A 26,234-nucleotide genomic window follows, 5' to 3' on the forward strand; every position below is an offset into this window, starting at 1 on the left:
GTCTCAGACCAAACACTTGACACTTACTAGCTGTGTGCCTCTGGGCAAGTCACTTAACCCCAATTGCCTAAAAAGGAAAAAAAAATTAAAAAAAAACCCCCAAACTATTTTCTAACTTGTTTTTGAAAATTGGGCCAACATTTGCCCGTTTTTAGACCTGTGGGGCCTGTCTGTGTTCACCACAGTCTTTCACATATCACTGATAATGACTTAGCAAGCCCACCTCCATCTGCCAGTTCTTTGAGGATCCAAGAGTGTCATTCTAGGGGGCCAGTTGACTTGAATGAGTTAAGGGGAACTAAAGTATTCCTTTACTATTTCTTATCTTGGGTGTCACTTTCCTTTTTTCATAGTACCAGGGTCATTCTCCATGGATTAAAAAAAAATTAAAACAAAAATTGAGCAGCTTTGCCTTTTCTCTGTGGTCAGTTTTTACTATCCAATCCACACTAGCCTGTCCCTTCTTTGATGCTCTTTTTTCTCTGTCAGAACTTTTCTTCCATTTTGTCATTCCTTTGCTTCCCTCTTCAGCTTTAGCTTATTCTGAGGTTTAATAATGTCGACATGATTTTAATTTTTTCAAATTAATTTTTTTCAGTTACACCATTTTCTCACCTGGGAAAAAAAATAGAAAAACAAAGCACTTCTAACAATTTATACGTAGTCAGCAAAACAAATCCTTATGTTGGAAAAAAAATTTATCTCATTCTGCACTTTAAGCCTCACTTCATCATCAATTCTCTGGAATTGTGATTAGTTTGACAGTATTTTTACAGGACCCTATAAACTCTTATTTATTTGCTTTTACCAGTTCCTGCTTCTTTATTTATGTTTTTAAAAAATCTAACTTGGTTCATGAGTTCTGAGCATTCACATAGGTCTACTCGTACGGCTCCCATTTTTCCTTGGCATTGGAATTGTTTCCCTTTATATTTTCAGAATTTCATTTTTGAGTTTCCTATCTCCCTCTTGGATTGACTTCCTGTAGAATTTTTGGCTATGAGGTCTTTACAAGGCCTACTTATCCTTTCAATAAAGAAATTTCCTTTAAAAATGTGCATTTATTTTCTGTACAATAATATTCTATTACATTCATGCAATGTAAGGTTTGTTTAAAGCCATTTTGATTTCCAGGTCTTTGCTACCACAAATTGTTAATTTGGTAAATAGTTGATCTTTATATCTGTCTTTGTTCTTGAGGTATATGCCCTGTAGTTGGATTGCTAGATTAGTGTATACAGTTTATTCCAGTATACAAATAATAATTACAAATTCATATTAACAATAGTTGGAACAATTTACAGATTCTCTAAGTGTATTAGATAAAAAAAAGATAAGCTCCCCCCTCCTCTCCCCACAGAGGCATTGCCAGGCCCATGGTCAGGAAGACTCAAGGTCATATCTGGCCCCAGGCACTTAACTAGCCCTGTGACCCTAGGCAAGTCACTTAACTTCTGTGTCTCAGTTTCCCTAACTTTAAAATTGGGATAAGAGCATTTACCTTGCAGAGCTGTTGCTGGAGTCAAATGAGAGAATATTTGTAAAGCACTTAGCACAGTTCCTGGCGCATAGTAGGCACTATATAAATGCTTATTCCCTTTCCTCTTCCCCCTTCCCTGTTAGTATGCCTGTTTCACACAGTTCCTCCAACATTGACTCTTGGAGTTTTTTGTAATTTTTGCAAAGTTGCAGCATGAGATGAAACCTCAGAGTTGTTTGAATTCTTGTTATTAGTGATTTGGGGCATATTTTTAAGTGGTTATTTATAATTAGTAATTTTTTTTGTGGAAAGTTATTCTTATCCTTTTGCTAACTTAGCTTGGTGATATATTTGTCAATGCATTTCTTAACTATCTAATGTTCAGGGCATTGTGTTGTACTAGGTATTGAATTATACCATCAATACATTAAAAATACCACTCTATCTTATTTGACATAGGATTAAGGCTTCTCTATAGAATGACCCTTGTTTCATGACAATGATAGCAAGGGAGCCCAGCCTCTGGGGTCTCTTCCAAACTGTACAGGCTTTGAGCTTGGCCTTGGCAGACTGATTGTGTGTCAGTCTGAGGATCAGCCTAGTTATGTTCGTAGGAATATGACACATATATACATAATTAACAGAATTATGGTGTCAGGCAGAGAACTGGAAACTTTAATAGGAATTCTTGAACTAATTGGTATTACCACATTTATCCTTTTTTATTAATTCTGTGCATAGCAAAATTTCCTTCGTATTTAGCTGTGAATTCAGAGGTAAAAGGCCAGTTTTTAAATAAAGCATAATATTGTAATAAATAGTGCCAAACTTTGATTAAAAAAGGTAATTTTTCTGTTGTAGTTTTATGAATTGGCTATCTTGAAAAATTGCTATACTTATCAGTTTCTAGGCAATTTGTGAGCTGATATTGCATGCAATTGTTTGTGTGATGCTTAGCATTCCTATTGTGTCGTACTGACAGTATATTATGACAATACTAAATTTGATCCCTTAAAAATTGTCATTTAAAGTGGCATTTCCATGGAAACAGAGGTAGTAATCTTTTTTTCTTTTTTTAGCTAGTTGCAAATACTGTTACTAAATTAATTTCACTTGTGTCATGACAAATAGACTTCTGTAACTCACAATTTATCAGGCCTCAAGATTTCTGCTGAGATCAAAGATTTTGTGTGTGTGTGTGTATGTGTGTGTGTGTGTGTGTGTGTGTGTGTGTGTGTGTGTGTGTGTGTGTGTGTGTGTGTGTGTGTTCCTGGTCTGTGAGTTCACCATTTTGGGGGAAATACCTTTACTGACAGAAATTAGTTTCTTGTCTGTAACTTTATCTTAAAAGAGTTGGCTTGCCACTGAGAGGTTAAGTAAGTGACTTGCCCATGGTCAAGCAGTTGGAATGCACAAGTGGCAGAAGTTAAGCCTAGATCTCCCTGGGTTCAGTACCCAAGAAGTGCCACTCTTATATGTATATAAGCTGCAGTATATACTGTGCATTCTAGAAAATTCTTATTTTTTTTCCACTATATACGACAATAAACCCTAAATGAGTTCTTGACCTGAATGAATGTTAAAGGTCATGCCATTATAGAAAAATTAGAAGAGAATGATCAGGTACATTTCACAGTTATATCTAAGGGGAGAAGTCTTAATCAGATGAGAAATAAAAGTAATTATAAAAGAGAAAAACATACATATGCTTTCAGTTACATGAAATTAAATAGAATTTGCACAAAGAAAATTAATTCTTTTAGGAAAATGAGAAGCTGTTGATTGGGGAATAAAAAACTTTATATCGGATGTCTTTGATAAGAGTCTGATATCCAACATATATAGGGAATTAAGGCAAATTATAAGGCCAAGAGACATTGCCTAGTATATAAGTGGTTAAAGAATTTGAACAAATGCTTGTAAACTATTAAACACCATATGAAAGAATGCTACAAGTCATTAATAAGAAAAATACTAATCAAAACATTTCCACACATTTGGACGATTTGAAAACAAAAGATCTATACGGTTTAAAAAAAAAGGTTTTTATTGTTTTTGGCAGAAAACAATCTACCAAATTTTTTAAAGGGACAGATGTACTCCTAATACATAAGCAGGTAAAGATAAAGTAGAAAAAGAGAATTATAGATTAGTATCCGAGGAATATTGATTCAGAAATTTTAAATGAAATCCTAGAAAGATACTGCAGCAATATAGCTAAAAATAATTCACTATGATAAAGTTGAATTAGTCCATGGGATCCAAGGATAGTTGAACGGTAGGAAACAATGGATAATTAACTCTCCTTATTTCATTTGTTTTTAAAAAATATTCATATATATATATATATATATATATATATATATATATATATATATATATATATATATATATATATATATATGCTTTTTGAAAAAGTGACCTTTTCTCCCTCCCCCTTCCCTAAGAAGGAAAGAAAAACAAAAATTCCACTTACTGACATGTATGATCAAGCAAAACAAATTTTTGTTTTGCCCATGCCCTTTTTTCAGCTCTAAATCTGTGTGTCTCATTTTGTACTCTTGGAAGACTCTTTATCGTTAGGGTATTTCTTGTTCTGTTTCCTTTAAAGCATAGTAGCTAGTCGTCATCATGACCTTTTCTAGAATGTTTGCTTTTTTTCCCCTTTGAGTTGGTTGGGTTTAACTGGGAGTAGATTCATACCTAGCATTTCCCTTGTCCTTTTTGCTTTTTGTCGTTATTCTTTTATTATCAATAGGTTCTATCACATCTCTATACTCTTTTTGTCCTAGTCCTTCTGTTCCTGGGGTGCCACACATTTTGCTGATTTAAAAATACATCTATGCATGCATACATCCATACATATACACATGCACACACACATTAATATTTTTTCAAATATTAATTACTTTTGGTTTTCAACATTCACTTCCATAAGATTTTGAGCTCAGATTTTCTCCCCGTCCCTCCCTTTCTCCCACCCCAAGATGGCATGCAATCTGATATAAGCTCTGCATATACATTCATATTAAGCATATTTTCACATTAATCATGTTGTAAAGAAGAATTAGAACCAATGGGAGGAACCACGGGAAAGAAGAAACAATAAAAACAAAAAGCAAGTAGTACGTTTTGATCTGCATTCAAACTCCATAATTCTTTTTCTGGATGTGGTTAGCATTTTCCATCATGCATCTTTTGGAGTTGCCTTAGATCGTTGTAGTACTGAGGAGAGCTAAGTCTATCATAGATGATCATCACACAGTGTGACTGTTACTGGGTACAATGTTCTCCTGGTTCTGTTCACTTCACTCAGCATCAGTTCATGTAAGCCTTTCCCGGTTTTTCTGAAGTCTGCCTGCTCATCATTTCTTATGGAACAATAGTATTCCATCACATTCATTCTCTCATGTACCACAACTTGTTTGGCCATTCCCCAATTGATAGGCATTCCCTCAATTTCCAGTTCTCTGTCACCACAAAAAGAGCTGCTGTAAGTATTTTTGTACATGTGGATCCTTATCCCATTTTTATGATCTCTTTGAGATACAAACCTAGAAGTAGTATTGCTGGGTCAAAGGGTATGCACAGTTTTATAGCCCTTTGGACATAGTTCCAAATCACTCTCCAGAATGATTGGATCAGTTTACAACTCCAACAATGCATTAGTGTTCCAGTTTTCCCACATCTTCTCCAACATTTATCATTTTCCTGTTTTGTCATGTTAGACAATCTGATAGGTGTGATCACATTAATATTTTTTAAAAATAAGATAAGGGGGATTAATTGTTCATTGTTTTCCTAATGTTCAACCATCCTTGTATCCCAGCTTGATCATAGTGAATAATTTTTAGCTATATTGCTGTAGTATCTTTTGCTAGGGTTTTATTTAAAAATGTTTGTTTGGGGGTTGGATTCATACCTAGCCTTTCCTTTGTCTGTTTTGCTTTTTGTTCTTATCTTTTGTTATCAATAATTTCCATCACATCTCTATACTCTTTTTGTCCTTGTCCTTTCATTCCTGGGCTGCCACACATATTTTTCCTACCTACAGCTAGGTGGCCTCAACCTTCTCGTGTTGGAAGATAAAAGGGTTCAGCTTGCCAGAATGGAATCTGAATTCATATTTTCCTTCTCCTTGATTTGAGAAATACTTTGTCTTCTATCTAGCATGTGGTGAGGAGTAGTTTAACCCCCTGACCTCATTTCAAAAGACCTTTACATTATATGTGTCCTCTCTTCTTCTCTTCACACTGCTTTTTTCATTAGCCGAAACTTAATAGTTTACTAATGGTGTCACCCAAGGATGGTATTGATGGAACTCCTCTTCCTGGATAGTTTGGAATAAATGCCCCCTGAGGTCCTTTCCAGATCTATGCATTAGTTTATTTCCTCCCTCCTTGACGTTTTTACAAAAGCTTTCTATGTAAGGCAATATGAATACATGTGCGATAAGTTTTTAAAAAGATATTCCTGGACTTACACATTATTGTTAAATTACCTTTGTGTTTACTTCAGTGTTTTTTATTGAAGTCACTTGATTACAAAAATAAATCCTTTATTATTCTATAATATATAGAAAAAGAGGAAGGTATAGTGAAAATAGGAAGACCTGGGTTAAAGTCTCACCTCTGACACATACTGGTTGTGTGATGCTGGACTTGGCACTGATGTTCATAGTTGTTGAGGCATCTTTTTAACACTCCCAAGTTGCAGAAATGGCTCTGGCCTACTTTGGTATTGGGATTTTCCTCACCTAGTAGTTTCCTCTAATGGTGAAATCACAGGCCTCATTCTATATCCCTTTCTATTATAGAAAAATAAAACAACACCTATATAATATTTGTGGGTTATTTGTTTAATTTAGTGATTTAACATGAGTTAAATTTATAATTAAAAAGTTGTATTTTTTATTTTCAGTGTCATTTTGGAATGAACCCTAAACTCTTATACTGCATTCTCCTACCAAGACAGATATTTGATTTGACCTGTTATCATTCTTTCCATCATAAGTGTCTTACAGGAGTATATTTTAGCTGATTCTGTCTTTGTTTATCTTTCAGCCTTTTTCATGTTGAAATAGAAGATGGCAGTATTATTTCAAATGTTTTCAATTTAACAAGTAACATGTAGATTTAATTATCCCTTGATAGAGCTCTGTTAAATAATTATTCAGTCATATTTCTTTCAAATTTTTCATTTGTATATATTTTCAAGATTTCTGCTGCTAGCTGCTCTGTGAATACCTACTTCTAGATACATATTTGGAAATTTGTAATCCAACTGAGACTTTGTTTTCGTAGTTGAAAGGTTTTAGTTGTGCTTTATTATGGTATTTATGATTAATTTTTGATAAATGCTTTATTTCAGATTAAATTTAGTGGAGGTCTTTGTAGTAGATGCAGAGCTGAGACAGAGTTTACAAGAAGACCTACTTCGTCGTTTCCCAGATCTTAACCGATTTGCCAAAAAGTTTCAGAGGCATGCAGCCAGTTTACAAGATTGTTATAGAATCTATCAAGCCATAAACCATCTTCCTAATGTTATACAAGCACTGGAAAAACACGAAGGTAACAAATGATTGTGGTTTTTATTCCTTCCATTGAAATCTCACTCTTTGATTGCCATGAAAATGTACTGCAATCTGTTAGAAAGAAGATGCTGCAAACCCATTCTTAATTATATTTGTATGTTTTTCTATTAAAGAGTTTGTACTGATTCACAGTGGAACTGGGCTGGTGTAGGAGGGTCTGGGTTCTCATCTGAGCTCTACTCCTGTCCTCTGGCCATGCAAATGTTCAAGTCCTTTAACTCCTGTGCCTGAGTTTAATCATATTAAAATGATATATGGTGGATAAATTGATCTCTAGGGATGCCTTCCAGCTTGGTGATTTGTCAGTCCACTGCCTGGGAGGGAATGCAGTTCAGCGGAAGGAAAGAAGCTGGATTTGGAATCGTGGGACCTGGGTTAGAACCCTTGTTCTGCCACTTCTTATCAGTGTGACCCTGGGGACATTATTTAACTTTCCTCATCTATAAAATGAGTGGTTGGACCAGATGTCTTTCAAGATCTCTTCTAGTTCTGTATCCATGAGCTTGTAATCCTTGTGACAGTTAAGCATTTACAAGAAGGCCAGCTAGTATTGGTATGCCATCAGGCTTTGGCAAGGTGGGAGGAAGCAGAAAATTGTTGGATTAAAGTTGAAGGATGCTATTTTCTCACTCAAGGCTGCCTGAAAGCAGGATATGCCTGTAGGTTTGACCTACATCTTTGTACTTTAATAAATGAATTAGAAACGTAATATTTGAGGTTACCTTGGGCATTGCAGGCAAAATAGGTGACAGTAGGGGCCGTTTCTGGCTGTGGAAAAGAATTTGTATTTATGTTAAATTAACTAGAACTTGATTCTTAAGAAGAACAATACAGTATTAGGTTTTTTTTAGATTCAGAAGTCCTCAAAGCAATGAGAATGATGAATTGAAAAATTAACTAAATGCACTAATATTTCAAAGGGAAATTATGACTTTAAAGCTTTAAATATTTGGCTATAAAATTGCTATTTTCTTTTGCTTGTGGGCTTTTTTTGGTTTGTGATCAATCACTTGGGCAAAAACAAATATAATGCCATGAAAAGAAAGTTAGGTAGATTTAGGAACAGCAGGGGGCAGCAACAACATACAAAGTACATAAAAATGTGGGATTGTTTTCTTACTCGTGTAAGAACTAGTCTATTGGAATGAGAGAAACACACTGAAGTCATCCTCTTCATTGAACCTCTTAAAATTAGGAAGTTGAGACAGTACCTGGAATTCAGGGATATTTCTGTTAAACCTTTAGGGCAAAATTTTGCCTAGTGCTGTTATGTAGAAAACCCACGAGGCATTTATATTATTCTGTTATATTGTTCTATTATATTAGAGTTTTGTTGTAATAAGTTGTATTATTACATCACTTTTTAACGACTTACTCGGATGGTTCATGTGTTTGTAGCAGGAGATTATGAATTCTGACATATCCTTTTAACTACCAAGGCTTTGAATATTAGCCAAGAAATTGGTTGTTGCTTGTCTGAGAATCAGTCTGGGGAAATTTCTGGAGGCTTTCCAGTAAGGTAGTTGAAGGGTAACAATTTCATTTGGCTATTAACAGTTCTTAAAACTCATAGAAGAATATAATGAGTGTCTTGTTAGGAGTTCAACTAATTCATTATTGAACTATTTAACTCTTGTTATTATTAATGAATTTTATAGCCAATGACACTGATGTTTCTCTAAGCTGTGAGTCTTAGAGTGAAAGAGACTGAGAAAGGAGAAAAAATTTAAAGCAAAAAAAGGTTTCTTTAGTTTTTTTTTTAAAATAAAACAGGGTGGGCATTTAAGTTATAAATTGTTTGTTTCTGCATTTGTGGAAACTTATGGTAATTTCAGAATATACTTTCTACATTGCCTTAGGGCTCAATATGAGAGAATTAGTAAGATAACCAGTCAACTAGCAGAGAGAGAGAGTTGGGGTTTAGTGTGTTTCTCCCTTAAGAGCACCTGAAAAGTGTGGCTTTCACCTAGCAATACACACTTGGTACAATTTTATCCATGGTAGTTAATGCTACCCCTCCCTCCCCCAAACAACAATAGCCAACCAACCACCTGTTACACATAGGCCTTCCATCTGGAATTTTAAAAAAATATTATTCTTGTTCTGTTTTTTCCCCGGTGATTATTTGTTTCTCCTTATTAGTCCACTTAGCTTTAATAGAATCATAAACACAAAGTGCCTGCCTGTTGTTGATAATTACTCTTTTAAGATATGTTTGAAAAGGTGATGTTCACAGATAAGTGGTAATGATTTAGTGAATGCTCTTATTCATATAATAATTGATGGTATGTAGATAGTACATGTTCAGTACCTCGTTTAGCATTATTGGGTTGCTGAATACAACATTCATGTTATGACTTCTTGAATAAATGGACTCTGACATGTTTGAAATATATTGGCAAGTAGTAGGTGTTGAGATAGCATTCAGTCAGTCAGGCATTGTGCTAAAGCACTACAGATATAAAGAAAGGCAAAAACAAAAAAAGTCCCTTTTTTCAATGTGTGTTTGAATACAACACACACACACACACAGAATGTAGATGGAAAGTAATCTTAGAAGACAGGGTTCAAATGACATACATAGAGGTATCTTCACATTAGGAAGAGATCCTAAGGATAAAAACAAGGAAATCTCCCTACATGGAGCTGCTCCTGGAAGGTGCAGATGCATACATATGGTAAGCAGAAAGTAGATTCAGTCCAATGCAAGGGCTTGGTTCTATTTCTCAGTGTTACTTCTACAGGCAGAAATTAAAATATCAGTGGGCACTTTGAAGCAAGAAAGAAACTACAGCCTCAGATAGCTCCTTCGTTAAAGTCTAACCCCAGAATCTTATTGTGGGGTGAAGTGATTCTGTGTTGTTGAAGGCCTTGCCAGTGAAAGGCAACATGCTGCCAACTGGAAGGGCTGTTGCTTATCTACATTTCCCCTAATCCATATTTGTAAAGTTTTAACTTTTTTTAACCCAAGTGTAAAACCTTATGTTTATTGCTACTAAATTTCATCTTATTAAAATCAACCCATTATTCTAGCCTACTGAGATCTTTTTGAATCCAGACTCTGCCCTCTGTTATCTATTCCTCCATGCTTTGAGCCATTTTCAGTTCTGACAAGAATTTCACCTATCTTTTCTAATTTTTAAACATCAGTGTTAGTGGCTATAAAATTTATTAACAGTCACAAACAATAATACAGAGAGTTAAACAATTCAACAGTGAATCAGTTGTGAGAACAGTCGTATCTCCTCAATAGGTACAATTGACGACTCTCCCACAACACTAGAATGACAGTCCAACAGTTTGGATGGCATTTAAAAATTTCTTGGAAGTTGTTAGATTTCCTTCTCCAGCGAGTGAGAGTTAAGCTCAGTCCCTCAAAATGGCTCTTCAGATCCTCTCAAAGATGAAGGTTAATTGTTGTAGGCTTTCTTAGGTTCTTTCTTCATGATAATTAATTCACCAAACCTCGTTAGGAAAGATTGTCAGTTCTCTGTTAACTCTCACAGATTCCTCTATTGCTTCTTTTAAAGATATAGTAACAATTTCCCAGGTCTGTGTGAGAGGGAGGGGCTTTTAAACTGGAGTTTTTGCAGAAGGGCATATGTGAGGAGAATTACAGATATAGCAGCCTGACCCAGGAATTTAGCTATAAGGTACTGAGTGGGGCTGATGCTTCAGATAGAAGCAAAAATGAAGAGTGATTGAAGTACTAGAGACAGTCTATTCAATTAAAATCAGACAGTCTGTGTAAGTGTGAGTAGTAGTTGTGGTAGTGAAGATAATGATGGTGATGATGAATGGGCTTTTTGTTGGTCTGTCTTTATATGGCTTCTGTCACCATTCCAGTTTTGGGTGATCCTTACATATAATTTCTACATATATATTTAGTTGTTTCAGTTGTGTCCGGCTCTTTGCGATCGTGTTTGGGGTTTTCTTGGCAGAGATACTGCAGTGTTTCACCATTTCTTTCTCCAGCTCAGTTTACAGATGAGATGAGGCAGGCAGGGTTAAGTGAATTGCCAAGGGTCACATAGCTAGTAAATATCAGAGCTGGATTTAAACTCAGGTCTGTCTGACTCCAGGCCCAGTGCTCTATCCGTTGTATGAACTAGCTGCCCATTAGTGTGTATGAGTTAGGCTAATTGAGGAACCAACCTACTGTGTGAGATTAGATCCATGTGTTATTTATTGGGTGATGAAGGTGCTAATGCAACCTCTATTTTGGGAGATTCCCTTCCTAAGTAGAAGAAACACTTATATTAAGTCCAATGTGTTGTATATAGAAGAAACACTTATATTAAGTCCAATGTGTTGTATACCTTTCTGCTTTTTGCTTCATTGTTAAGCTAGAATAGTTTTCTTTGAAGTGATAAGAAGCTGTACTGTGCAGGTACAGGTTTTCCCACTGCTCTTTTTCCCCCTTTCTCCTGCTCTCTTCCCAGCTAAGATGCTGATGGCTTCTAAAGTTACTGGATCTGTGTCATCTTTAGGATAATTATGAAAAACTTCCCAGTTTGTAAAACAAATTTACAATCTAGATAAATTACCTGTGTCTAAGGGTCCAGGGAACATTGGGTGTTTCCAAGACAGGGCAGTCCAATCATGATTTCAAAAAGACTGTCCATGAATTTTAAGAGCTTGACTATATTAACTTTGATCAATCATTATTCCCTAGACCTTCAAGGAACCTGAAGCCCAAAGAATCATGGGATTGTGGATTTTTTTTAATGTTTTAAAAGTGATTTCTTTTTCTTTTTAATAAAATTTTTTTCTATATGTACTTTCCCCCCTACTTGATAGTATTTTATTTTTTTCCAATTACATGTAAAGCTAGTTTTCAACATTCACTTTTATAAGATTTTGAGTTCCAAATTTTTTTCTCCTTCCCCTTCCCCCTCCCCAAGAGGGCATGTAATCTGATATAGGTTATAAATGTACTGTCATATTAAACATTTCCACATTAGTCATGTTATAAAAGAAGAATCAGAACAAAAAGGAAAAACCACAAGAAAGAAAAAACAACAACAACAAAGAAAATAGCATGTTTTGATCTGCATTCAGACTCGGTAGTTCTTTCTTTTGGATGGCATTTTCCATTATGAATAAAAGTGATTTATTTCTTCACAGTAGCCCTGTGAAATAGGTACTACTTCCGGTTTTATTTCTCCTATTTTATAGATGATGAAACTAGGGCTCTGAAATATTAAACACTTTCTCTGTGTCATATAGTAGGATTATGGATTTTGAGCTGTAAAGAGCCTAAGAAGCCATGAACTCCTCATTTTACAGATGAGGAAACTGAGGTTCTAAGAAGTTAATTGACTTGCCAAAGATTATACTACTAATAAGTGACAGAGGCAAAATTAAAATCCAGGTCATCTGATACAAAGAAGAACTAGTTTCACTTGCCACAAATTCTGTCCATTTAATTGTTGATCTTTTTGCCAATTCCCCTAGAGCCCCCTTTTTAACTCTCTTCTCCCACTCGCCCTTTCTGGGTTGGGCCTCACTCAGGTCAGTCCCCTGGTAGTTTAGGCTTAGTATTGGAACAATATGTGTGTATCATTCTGCAATTAAGAAAAGGAAATTTACTTAGCTGTAGCAGGAAGTTTTCAGTAAGTTTAGATATTGAGTATGTCCTGAGTTAATTCAGTTTAAAATGATGCTCTTTTGTCTGAATCGTCCATTGTTTTCCCACAACCAAGAGGTGTTTTTGAAGCTTCTCAGGGCTGCCTTGTGCTCAGATGACCAGCCAGTGATGTCGAGAGCCTGAGCCTTCAGTCCCCAGAATCAATCAAGTACAGAAGATGTCCTCCATACCTCTTAAGGAAAAACTAACCTAACTTTCCTGAGGCAGAGGGCAGTACATTGCCCCTACCACAGCCTGCCTTATTAGAGTGCAATTGATAGAGTCCCACATTAAGGAGAAGATGCTGAAGTGAAAGGCATTATCTTTCCTTTTTCTAATTCCTCAAATTAAAAAAAAATTCCTCTTTAAAGGGTTAAGTTGAGCTTCTTAAGTTTTTGTATTTACTTATTTTTATTTGGAATTTATGTAAGATCAGCCAAATACAAACTGAGTACTGAATGGATTTGTAAAAAATATTTGTTAACCAAAACTGTGACCTTTTTGTTTTTTTCATAGATTATGAAAGTGAGTTATTCACTTAATGCCATTTTTGTAATTCCTCAAACTTTGGAAGGATTTCTCTTAAGAAAGGTACCCATCAGTTTTTCCTGTCTTTGTTTTCCCGTGACTAGCACAGTCACTCAGACATCATAAGAGCTTATAAAATGTTTGTTGAGTGCTTGATTGACTGGAAGACCATGAATTAGATACCTTTTAGGTGCAACCTTGATTCTTTCTGTAGATGACTTTTGTTTAATTGTTACCATCTTTCAGAGTAAGATAAACTTCTTTTTTAAAATAAGTTTTTATTGATGTCTTTTTTTTAAACCACTGTAGTCTCTCCTAGTATCCTTCCACCTTCCCTTCCCAAAGTATTTTTTTAAAAGATAAAAAGAAGAAAAAAACCCCAGTATTTAATTGGTCAGTGTATTAGTAAAGTCTGAAAACATGCAGTATGCAGTGGTGGGTTGGGAATATCTTCTCATCTCTTCTTTTAAGGTAAGCTCTTTATAATTTTGCAGCATTTACTCTATGTGTGTGGGTTTTTTGCTTTTGCATTGCTGTAGCCATTTTGTACATTATTTCCTTGGCTTTGATTTCTTTACTGTCCATAGTTCATGAAGCTCCTTCCATGCTTCTCTGTATTCATGGCATTTATCATTTCTTACAGTGCAGTAATATTCCATTATATCTATGTACCACAGTTTGTTGAGCAATTTATTGATAGGCATCTTTTTTTTTTTTTTGGAGTGAGGGAAAGTCTTTATTACACTTCTCGCGAGAGAAGTGGGTACAACACACTTTAGTAGCACGTGGACACTGGTTCAGAGGTAGAATCACTTTTAAACCGTTAGTAAGATCCACACTCCACCATCAGGGCTACAGTTGGTTTGGTTCACCTGAGTTACACCCTTCCTGGACAGCCCATTGCAAGTTCATCTATGTTCTGTTAACTCCACCCACTTCATGGGGCCCATGTTCAAAAAATGGTGGCTGTCTCTGTCCTTGGGGTGTGTCAGTTCATATTCAGATAGGCATCTATTTTGTTTCCAGTTCTTTGCTGTCACAGAAAGTGCTACTATAAATATTTTGGTGAATTAGGGGCAGCTAGGTGGCACAGTGGATAGAGCACTGGCCCTGGAGTCAGGAGAACCTGAGTTCAAATGTGGACACAGACACTTGACACTTACTAGCTGTGTGACTCTGGGCAAGTCACTTAACCCCAACTGCCTCACCAAAAACAAATAAATAAATAAATAAACGAACAAGCAAACACATAGGTGTATTTGGGAACTTTCGTATCAGTGGCCTCCTTGGGGTCTTAATGAAATCTCTGGTCAAAAGTGGTATGGGCATTTTCATTGCTTTATTTGCCCAATTTAAAATTTTCAAAATGATTACCAATTAGTTCTACTACCAATGTGCACCAATGAGCCTGTCTTCACACAGCCCCTCTAGCATTGACTGTTTCCATTTTTTGTCACTTTTGCCAATACACAAGGTACTAAGTAAAACCTCAGGATTGTTTTGATTTGCATTTTTCTTATTAACGATTTGGAGCATTCTTTCATGGCTGTTAATAGTTTGCAATTCTTTTGAAAACTTTTTTCTAATCCTTTGACGACTAATCTATTTTGAATGGCTATTGGTCTTTTATATACATATACATATACATATATATATATATATATATATATATATACACACACATAATATATCTGTTAATTGTTATATATATTAGATATGAAACCATTAGTAGATAAATTTGATACAAATATTTCTTTCCCTGTTTAGTCACTTTTTTTTACCTGAGGTGGGTTAATTTTGTTTGTGCAGGAGTTTTTTTATTTCATGTAATCAAAGTTATCAATTTTTATCTTTTGTAATGGTCTCTATCCCTTGTTTGGTTAAGAATACATCTCCTCAAAACAAAACAAAATAAATGGGGCAGCTAGGTTGTGTAGTGGATAGAGCACTGGCCTGGGGTCAGGAGGACCTGAGTTCAAATCCAGCCTCAGACACTTGATACTTACTAGCTGTGTGACCCTGGGCAAGTCACTTGGCTCCATTGCCTAGCCAAAAAAAAAATACATTTTTTCCTCATAGCTGTCAGAGGTATATGCTCTGCTTTTGTTCTAAACTTTAAGTGTAATCTTTAATATTATCTAAATTTTTAATAGTGTTATCTTTAATATTATTAAGGCTATGTATCCATTTGAATATATTGTAGAGTATGATGTATCATTTAATTTCAGTAGAGTTTCCCAAAGGCTTTTCTTTAATTATTTTCACAGTGGCATAAAATTCCACTATTCATTCATTTGAAAAGATAGGATATTGTAATTCTTTATAGGGAGAGAGAAGGTATTTGGCATTTAAAATACATTAATTGTTCATTTATTCCAAGGTCATATATTAAGAAATCTGATGGTATCCGCAACAGTAGTTGAAAGCAGCCTAAACAAATGTCACCGAATTTGTGAACTAAAGCACATGTACTTTACTGGAAGCTTAACTCTTTAATCATCCCTTTTGTCTGTCTCTCATCAATCTCTTCCTATCTACTGGCTCCTTTCCTGCTTTCTACAAAGGTACTTGGGTCTTTCCTTTCCAACACTTTTACTGTACACTACCAGCCTTTCAAGCTCTATTGTCATTTTACCCATTTCACACTCAAACTCCTAGGAAACATTGTCTATACTTATTGCCTGGAGCAACTAGGTAGCACAGTGATAGAGTGCTGGGCCTGGAGTCAGGAAGACTCCTCTTCCTGAGTTCCAATCTGGCTCAGATACTAGCTGTGTGACCTTGGACAAGCCACTCCAGTATCTCTGCCAGGAAAATCATACGGGGTCATAACAAATTGGACAGGACTTAAAAATGATTAAACTTATCATACTTAATGCCGCCACTTCCTCAACTCCCATTTGCTTCTCAATGCCTTGATGAATTTTAGTCCTGTATACATTGGAATTTCCCTTGGGCATCTCAACTCAATAGATCCAAATTGGAATTTGTTTCTCTCTCTCTCTCTCTCTCTCTCTCTCTCTCTCTCTCTCTCTCTCTCTCTCTCTCTCTCTCTCTCTCTCTCTCTCTGTCTCTCTCTCTGTCTCTCTCTGTCTCTCAGTTAAAGAGAAATCTCTGGGGGAAATCTGAGGAGAAGGAGGAGGATTTATATAGCGTCTACTATGTGCTAGGCACTATGCTAAGTGCTTTGGGTTCCCTGTTTCTGCTGGAGTAATTGTCATCTTTCCAGTCATTCAGTTGTACAATCTTAGTATTACCCTTGACTCCTCACTCTCTCACTTCACATATCCAGTCATTTGTCAAATCTTGTCATTTTATTATAAGGCCATAAAATTATAGCCATAACCCAAAATAATTGGACGATAAAATATGGTTAATATCTAGAGGCCATTGCTGAAATTGAGTGAATAGAGGCAGATATGAGAACAAGAGATTGAATGTTCTTCAACAATTTGTCAAGGAATAAGAACTTTTTATTTTTGGGACCACATGTTACTTAATCTTATTGAGGTTTTTAATACTTTCTCTTCTTAGGAGGCATTTGTAAAATTTCATTAGCAGGAACTCTTAGAATATTTCTTGATTCTTGATTAATGTGACTGTAAATATTGGAAAGGGGGAGAAAATAAAATAATTTCCTAAATTATTTGTTGATACAGTAGTTAAACTTTATAATCTGAATAAGTGCTGGGAAATGTTTCAGTAGTGAATCTTACATTTCAGTAATGAATCAACTACTGTTGATAGGACTATGGCCTCTCCTTTGGTCTTGGAGTTTGATAATATGTATCATGGTAGGCGATAATGAGACTTAGGTAGTGATTAAATTATGATTTAGGCTATTGTCAAACTGTAGATGCTTGTGTTTATTAACTTAAAATGTTTGCAGCTGTTTTGTGTAGGCTCACAGCTGCAATTTTTAGACTGGAGCCTTGAGTTATAAAAGAGTCGTCAGCTACTGACAATAAATCAGAGATTCTTTTTGAAGGTATTCACTTGCTTGATTTCCTGAGCAGTTGGAATTCTTAACATTTCTGTAAGTGTTATTGTGGAAATATCTCACAGCTCTTTTGCTGTGTGATATTTGTTACCCTTAAATTTGTCGTCAGTTGTCTGTGCAAATCCTAGATTTCCAATCTTTGACTTCACCCTTATAATTTTATTTAGTTAACCTTTCTGGATTTTAGTTTGTTTATCTTTAAAAATTAGCTGATTAGATTGAATGGTTTCTTTTGTTCCTTCCTTAATTCAAACATTAATGTTTGTGTAAAGAGCATTGTTTTAGGTGCTGGGGAAAATCATGTCCCAAATTTAAGGCAGACATCCTGCCCTCATGGAGGTTACAGCCTATTATGGGTATGATAGTAAAATGAACTACTTAGTAAAATAAATTTATATTATAGGGTTAGTGACTTCTCTCCATCCCTTACGACATAACACAATCAGGATTTCTCTCTATTAAAAGGCCATCACTTTAGTGACCTACTATCTTGTATTTCAGTCACTGTTCAGTCACTGCATAGAAATACTTTTCTATGCAGAAATTACTCTGCATCCCTCTTACTCCCTTCCCAAATTACCTGAGCACACCAACAGTCAATAATTGGTTTTAATAATAGTACTGGCAGCCACCACCCTTCTCCCCCCCCCCTCCAGTTTGGCCTTAATGAATGACAGGAGATTTTGAGGTAAGATTCATTAGTACACATCTGTGTGAATGAATCACATTCAAATGTAATTCAGTATTAGATCAGGGTTATATATACTCAGCCATGTGTTCAAGTATGATTTAGTTTTTCCTTCATGGGAGAAACTTCGCATAGTTTGTCTTGGTTTACTCAAGCTTTTCCCTTCCAGAGTAACAAACATGATTCCAGGGATTATAAATTTAAAGCTTTTTATTACAATAACAGTAGCTGGCATTTATATAGTGCTTTTAAGATTTGAAAGGTACTGAGTGAAACGATGTAAACAATGTGAGATCTCTCAGATGGACTGAGTGTAGCAATTTTGTAGACTGTTACAAACTCAAGATTGGTTACACTAGCCTGAATAGGCCTAAGTTTCAGGTTCCTAGAAAACACATGATTTGTACTGTTAATCAGCATTAGGTAATGGCTAATACTAAATAAGGATAAAATAGCTAGGATTGGTAGTATTATAATGTTTCTGGGGTAGATTTTCTCATTTTAGATTGTAAGGCTGAAATTCCTGTCCAATGGGAATTTAAGGCCAGTGGTGGGTGGGTGTCTCTGTGTTAGGACTATATAACCTTTGTTCTGGCCTTTGTGCCTTGCCTTGCTTCGCTCGGACTGCCAGACGAAGCAGACACCCACTTCTCACGAGAATGTAACAAATCTTTCACTTTATACCTAGAAAATCTGAGTGTTAATTTTGGGTAGCTGTAGCACACAGTACTTTACAAATATCTCATTTTCTCTTCACAACAACTGTGGGGGTAGGTACTATAATTATCCTGTTTTACAGATGAGTAAACTGAGGTAGACAAGTGAAGTGACTTGCCCAGGGTCACACAACCAGTTAAGTGTCTTGAGACTGGATTTGAACTCAGATGTCCTTGACTCCAGGTCTAGCATTCTGTTTACTGGGCCACCTAGCTGCCTTTTTTGTTATAAAACAGAAAGGATGAAACTTAAAGCTAGATTACTTGGCTTTTTCTTGTATCATTACTTAACAATCTTTAGATCACTTGGTGGCCAGCATCATTTCAGATCTGTAGTTGTGCTCAGTCCATTCAAAATTCAGTACCGTCTTTGCTGTCTTGGCTTTTTTTGGGGGGAAAGTTGGCTTTGCTTCACCACCATAGCTAGGCTGTTAGTGCCTTTTCTCCTGAGCACATAGGGCACCCTTGACCCCTTCTTGTGGTGTGTCAGTTTGTGAGGCTGGCAATTGTAGTATGTTTTGTGGGTTTGGAGATTGTTCACCTTGTTGGTGGCAGTGTTATTAGTAGGAAGAAGGGATAAAGGATTTCTAATACTCTTCTATCTCTGTGTCATTGGTCTCCCCTTCTTATGCTTTATCATTGTGAAAGTAATACCAGTGGAATGCAAGATCTGCCAGTGTGTCCGCCAGTCTTAAAATAGGGCCCAGTGACTGTGTCAATTTATAATGGCTAGCAGAGATAAATATGAGAAGCTCATCACCAGAAAGTTGGACATAGCAATTATTTTGGTCACAGCAGTTATTGAAACAATAGACCTAACATGGAGGATTGTTATTCTGTGTGTGACAGGAGCACCCATGTAATTTTTATTAGTAATCAGCAAATTAGTAGACTTTTTCTTGTGTTGACACTTGTTTGTAACATATTATCTTACTACTTTAACTGCTAGCTCTTGCCTTATTTTACGTCCTCTTATCAACATGAAATGTTTTCAGTTCTACTGACCTACGTGTGCCTGTCTCATTTAGCTATTTGTAAAGGAACATGTGTGGCAGTTTACAAATAAGTATATTTTGATATATATTAATCTATATTTATTGGTGGTTAGGTGGTATAGTGGATTATAGTTCTGCCAGTCCTGAAGCCAGAAAGACTCACCTTCCTGACTTCAAATCTGGCCTTAGACATTTACTAGCTGTGTGACCCTGGACAAGTTACTTCACCCTCTTTGCCTCAGTTCCTCATCTGTCAAAGTGAGGTGGAGAAGGAAGTGGCAAACTACTCTAGTATTTTTGCCAAGAAAACCCCAAGTGGGGTCATGAAGAGTTGGACATTATTGAAGCTACTGAACAACAACAAAAACGTGTATTTATGTTCCACATAAGTTCATCTGGAACCCATACTTTATAGCTAAATCCATTCATTAGATAATTACATTAGCCAGAGAAGATCTTGATCTTTCTAGCTAATATTGCAGTCGATCTATTTGGACTTAAGCCATTATTTGGGGAAGACAAGATAGAGGGGGCTGTATACTTTATGGAGTATTTTTGTTTCTGAAAAGTTGTAAGTAAAGCAGAGAAGAAACTTCTTGGGGAAGAAGTCTGTATTTCACAAGAACTTATGGGAAAACTAGAAAGCAGTTTGGCAAAAATAAGTATAGAAACCCTATATCACCATAAACTCCAAATGGATACTCAGTTTAAATATAGAAGCTCATATCACACACACAGGAATATGGATCAGCCCATAAATGGAATATTTTTAACCTTACCAAAGCTAGAGATCAGAAAGGCTAGGATAGATAACAGTGATTACATGACATTGAAAAGGTTTTTTATGAATAAAATCAATGCAGCTAGGATAAAAAGGGGAATGGTTAATTGGGGAGAAAATCTTTGCATCAGATATCTCTGAGGGTCTAATATCCAAGCTATTTAGCTTGTTAACATTTGTATAGTACTTACTATGTGCTAGGCACTGTGCTGAATGCTTTACAATTATTATCTCATTTGATCCTCACAACAACCCTGGGAAGTAGGTGCTATTATTATCTCCATTTTACTGATGAGGACACTGAAGCAAATAGGTTAGGTTTGCATGTCTAGGGTGACATAGCTAGTAGATGTCTGTGGATGGATTTGAACTTGGGGTGTCCTTACTTTCTCAAGAGATTCAATACTTGGAACATGATTTTTTTTTCTGTGCTCTCCTAATTAGTTAATTAATGTTAGTTCGTAATAGCTAACACTTATATAGTACTTATGATGTGGCAGGCAAAATAATTTTGAGTGTTTTGGGGATTTGCTGTTTAAAAGCATCCTTTAAGTTCTTTTATAAGGTGATTTTTCCCCCACAATGAAACTAAGAATCTTTATTCTTCAGATATCTAAACAGAATGCTAATGAGCATGTTCTTCAGTGTCAGTCCTAGAATAAGGGTACATACAAGTAGTCCTAACTTTTAGACATATTTGTGTTTCTTAGAACCCCTTCCACAAATCCTGACTGTATATTACACCCTCTACTGACTATACATACATGTGTGCTTTCTTTGGATGCTTTTGGAAGCCAGTAGATTATGTATATGTTAGTGGTAGTAGGAAAAGAATCTTTCTTTTTTTGTTAAGTTAAGTGTTTGTTAAGTTTGTAAAGTTTGTAAAGTGTTTAACACTTAATAAATGTCAGGAAGCAGCTACAGTTATTGACCATTTAAACTCCTGCTTATTTAGTTTAGCATAAAGATAGTCCACAGTGATAGTAATACACCTCATTATTGTGGTTATTAAAGTATGATAAGAAGTATCCTATTTTCTTCAATTTTATTTCCTTCCCATTTTCACCATCCTTCTTTGTCCCCAGAAATAATTGTACAATGTGTGTCATTAAATGTAGTTTTTTACTTTGGTTATACAATACACATTTGCTTCTAGATGGTGAGCTTTTTAAGGATAGTAGAGTCATTAGAATTTGAAAGGACCTTAAGAGAGTTCATTGAGTATAAACCTTTGTTTTACAGATGAAGAACTATAGCTAAGTAAATTGTTCAAGTTTACATGACAATGTCTACTTTGTGCAGAGCCTTGTCTTGTAGGAAATAAAACGTTGAGCTAAAACATGATTTTTGTTGAGGAACTTATATTCTGTAATTGTGGAATATGATACATAAAAGATGAGCAATATGTTATGTGAAATCTGAAAGGGCTAAAGACCATTACCAAATGGGATCTGGTGAACTCCTCCTGAGGAAGAGACATTTGGATTAGGCTTTGGAGTATGTATGGATGAGTCATTAAATGGAGAAGACATTTTAAGCATTTGGAATCACGTGAGCCAAATCCTGGAGGCATATGGGGAAATAGGGGATAAGTAGTTCAGTTTATATGGAAAAGCATGTGAAGAAGTGGTAAGAGATGAAGTTACAGGCATTTATAAATGCTTACTCTATGATAGTCATTGGTGAGGTAGTGTGGTTTCAGATGTGGAGGGCGTTTGATGCCATGATTAGAAATATGACTTTTGTTTATAGGCAAGAGGGAATAATTTATTTGAGATTTTTGAGAATTGAAGTGACATTACCAGAGTTCTGCATAAGGAAGATTTTTTCTGTCCTGTGCTGGAGACAGTAATATTAAATAGGAAACTATTACAAGAATCCATGAGGACCTGTACTGAGATCCAGCTATGCGGACAGAGAAGAGAGCCTGATGTTTGAGATGCTGTTGAGATAGAATCAGTAGGACTTAGTAGCTGACTGACTATAGGAAGTAAGAGAAAGAGGAGAGATATAGAACATGTTAGAAGAGAAATAAAAATTGACTTTTTCATCACCATTCCCGAATTGTCCTTACTAAATATCTGAGGTTATTGTTCTAACGTGACTGAAACCTTAACATGGCACTGCACATAGAGTTGAATTCCATGTGAATGAGGCAGGGCTTAGAATCTAAGACCTGTATTGGATTCTTGATTCTGCTGCTTATTACTTAGGTGTGGCCAAGTTACTTAGTAGCCTCTTTGAGCCTCAATTTCCTCATCCATAAAACAACAATAATATTTATATCATCTCCACGGTAGTATTGAAGAATTGCTTGGTGTAGACCATTAAAAACTATATAGATGTGCATTATTATTAACATTGCCATGTGATTGTTGTTATGTTAACTTTTTTATGGTCCATACTGTTCTTTGTCTTTTTTTTCTCTAAAGAAACAATTTTTCCTTTCTCACTTATAGGAACACACCAATCACTGTTATTGGCAGTCTTCATAACTCCTTTGACTGATCTACATTCTGATTTCTCCAAGTTTCAGGAAATGATAGAAACAACCTTAGATATGAATCAGGTATGCATTATGGTTTTGCAAATAAAAACCAGAATATTTTGAACAATTATGTTTTTCTAGCAGCTGATTTTGTCATTTCTGAGTGTTGGTTGTAGGACCATTGTTACCCAAAGCATTTAAGATGATTAAACTATAGTTGGGAAAGATTACTTTTAATGGCAGAGTTGTTTTAATAGATATCAGCTATACAGAAACCAGAAAAGTAAATAGGAGTTGGGTGTCATTGATGTAGCAGAATTCATTATCAGAAATCTCAGATTGTGATAGAGGATTTTTTTTTTCTAATTAGAAAAGAAAAAAAATAATATTAGAAAGCCAGTGTATAGAATATTAAGTACAAAGGAATAGTGGAGATAAACATGAAGGGAGAATACTTGAGAGGGTGAATTCATTTGTTTCTTTTTAGTGGAATGCTGGGTATTTTGTTAGGTAGGTACAAGGCATGGATGTCCTTAAATACTGTTGAAAACAGAAGTAGGAAAATCAAACTGATTTTGGAAATGTTTCAACCACTATTAAAATTTGCATTGGATTATAAGAATGTTTCAACTAGGATTCTATTTTAGTGATCATCTTCTTACCCTGAATCTATGAGATTTTTCCAGCAGCAATTCTTATGTAAAAGTGAAGTTATTAATGAGACATTTAATATTTGAAAAGAATCTTCCTTTAAGCTACATATTCTCCACATGCATTAACTTAAAATGTAAGCACATTTTATTGAATATTAATTAATTTTGTTCTATAGCTTTTAAAATATGTTCACATGGAATACTTCAGGGTATATTTGAAAGAAATTAAATATGGGATGTTAAAATTGCTAAGGGGTTTGACATTTTAAAAAACTGTTCTTTTATATAATTACCTCTTTGAAATGAGCCTGTGGGACAGTCATCCTCTTGTTTTCAGATGTGATAACATTTTGATCTCCTAATTGATGTATCCATTTCAGTTTTTTTTTCTCGTTGAGTAGGAAGATTTGAATTAGCTGTTTTTTTCTCTGTAAAGATATTGAGGTTTTTTTAAAAGCAGAATTATTCAATATAGTCTGAAGTACCTAAAGGACATTGCTCTTCTCATAGTATTTATTTTTTTAATCTGTATTCTCTGAGGTTTCTAACTAACGTATGGATTTTTGTTTTCTTAGAGTTTTCATGAACTGCAATGGTTACAATGATCAGAGGTAGATTAATCTCTTTTTCTGATGCAGCTTAACAAAATTTCTTATGTTCGCAGTTTCTTTTTTAAATTTAATATTTTATTTTCTCCCAATTACATGTAAAAACAGTTTTCAACATTCATTTTTAAAATTGAGTTCCAAATTCTCTCCCTTCCTTCCCACCCCCTCATTGAGAAGGCAAACAATTTGATATAGATTATACATGTGTAATCATGCAAAACATATTTCCATTTTAGTCATTTGTAAAAGAAAACATAGATCAAAATAAAAACTCTAGAAAAATAAAGAAAATAAAAAAGTATGCTTCAATCTGTATTTAGATTCCGTTAGTTCTTTCTCTGGGGATGGATAGCATTTTTCGTGATGAAGTCCTTCAGAGTTATCTTGGATCATTGTATTGCTTAAAATAACTTAAGTCATTCATAGTTGATCATCTTACAATGTTGCTGTTACTTTGTGCAGTGTTCTCCTGGTTCTAATCCTTTCACTTTGCTTCAGTTCATGTCAATCTCTCCAGGTTTTTCTGAGGGCATGTAACTCATCATTCCTTGTATCACAGTAGTATTCCATCATAATCATATACCACAAATTGTTCAGCCATTTCCCAGTTCATAGGCATTCCCTCAATTTCCCATTCTTTGCTACCAGTAAAGAGCTGCTACAAATACTTGGCCATAGTTCCAAATTACTCTACATAATGGTTGAATCAGTTCACAGCTCCACTAACGGTGGATTAGTGTCTCAGTTTCCCTACATCCTCTCCAACATTTATCATTCTCCTTTTCTATCTTATTAGTCGATCTAATAGATATGAGGTAGTACCTCAGCATTGTTTTAATTTGCATTTTTCCAATCAGTAGTGATTTAAAGCACTTTTTCATATGACTATAGATAGTTTTGACTACTTCACCTGAAAACTGTTCATATTTTTTGATCTTTTGTCAATTGGGGAATGGCTCTTGTTTGTATAACTTTGACTCAGTTCTCTGTATATTTGAGAGATGAGGCCATTATCAGAGAAACTTGCTTCAAAAATTTTTTCGCAGTTATGATTGCTAACTGGATTTTTCTCCATCCTATTTGCCCCCTTGTTAATTCTGTTCTCTTTCTATTCACTCCATTCCTCCTCGAAAGTGTTTTCCTTTTGACTGTTAACCTCCCTCTCTCCATCTTCCTTCTCTTATTCCCTTCCCCTCTTACTTCTGGTCCATCAAAGGACTTTAGGTTGGTGGGCCTTAGGTTGTGCAGGCCTGCTGCAGGGTAAGATAGATTTGTATACCCAATTGATTGTGTATGTTATTCTCTCTTTGAGCCAGTCCAACGAGAGTGAGGTTCAGATGTTCCCTTCCCACCTCCTTTATCTTCCCCTCCATTGTAATAGCTCTTTCTTTCTTTTTTGTGAGATAATTTACCCCATTCTACTTCTCCCTTTCCCTTTCTTCCATCGCATTCTTCAACTCACCCTGTACCCTCTATCTATCCTTCTATCTATCTGTCTACCTATACATACATATAATGTTTTTCCAGTTGTGAACTTTTTAAAAGTGAAATGAAGATTAAGGGGTCATATCTGGAGAATAAAATTAAGGAATGAGAGAGGATTATATTCGGGAAAGAAGAAAGGGAGAGGTAGAATGGGGTAAATTGTCTCACAGAAAAACAAAAGAAAAGGCTCTTACAGTGGAGGGGGAATGGAGGAAGGTGAGAGGGAATGAGTGAATCTTATTCTCATAGGATTTGGCTTACGGAGGGAATAACATACACATTCAGTTGGGTATGGAAAGCTGTCTTACCCTACAGGAAAATAGGGGGAGAAGGGGACAAGAGAGCAGGGGGATGATAGAGAGGAGGGCAGATTAGGAAAGGGGGTAGTCAGAAGCAAATACTTCTGAGGAGGGCCAGGGTCAAAGGAAAGAATAAAATAAATGGGGGGGCAGGATAGGATTAAGGGAAATAGAGTTAGTTTTTCACAACGTGTTTACTATGGAAGTGTATTGCATAACTGCACATGTATAGCCTATATTGAGTTGCTTGCCTTTTCAATGAGGGTGGTTAGGGAGGGAGGGAGGGGAGAA

At 35.6% G+C, this 26,234-nt stretch overlaps 1 protein-coding gene across 2 annotated transcripts in view; it reads left to right on the plus strand.

Moving 5' to 3' along the window:
- The window catches only part of MSH2 (mutS homolog 2), a 63,010-nt gene that overhangs the window by 16,080 nt on the left and 20,696 nt on the right, over positions 1 to 26,234 (plus strand). For both annotated transcript variants that reach the window (XM_021001266.2, XM_078149501.1), the window contains 2 exons: positions 6,851 to 7,050; positions 22,870 to 22,979. In XM_021001266.2, the coding sequence (XP_020856925.1) occupies positions 6,851 to 7,050; positions 22,870 to 22,979 (310 nt within the window). The remainder of the gene's footprint in view (positions 1 to 6,850; positions 7,051 to 22,869; positions 22,980 to 26,234) is intronic.

Source organism: Phascolarctos cinereus, unplaced genomic scaffold (assembly GCF_003287225.1).
Source record: "Phascolarctos cinereus isolate Bilbo 61053 unplaced genomic scaffold, phaCin_HiC Scaffold_2;HRSCAF=192, whole genome shotgun sequence".
NCBI classification, from domain to species: domain Eukaryota; kingdom Metazoa; phylum Chordata; class Mammalia; order Diprotodontia; family Phascolarctidae; genus Phascolarctos; species Phascolarctos cinereus.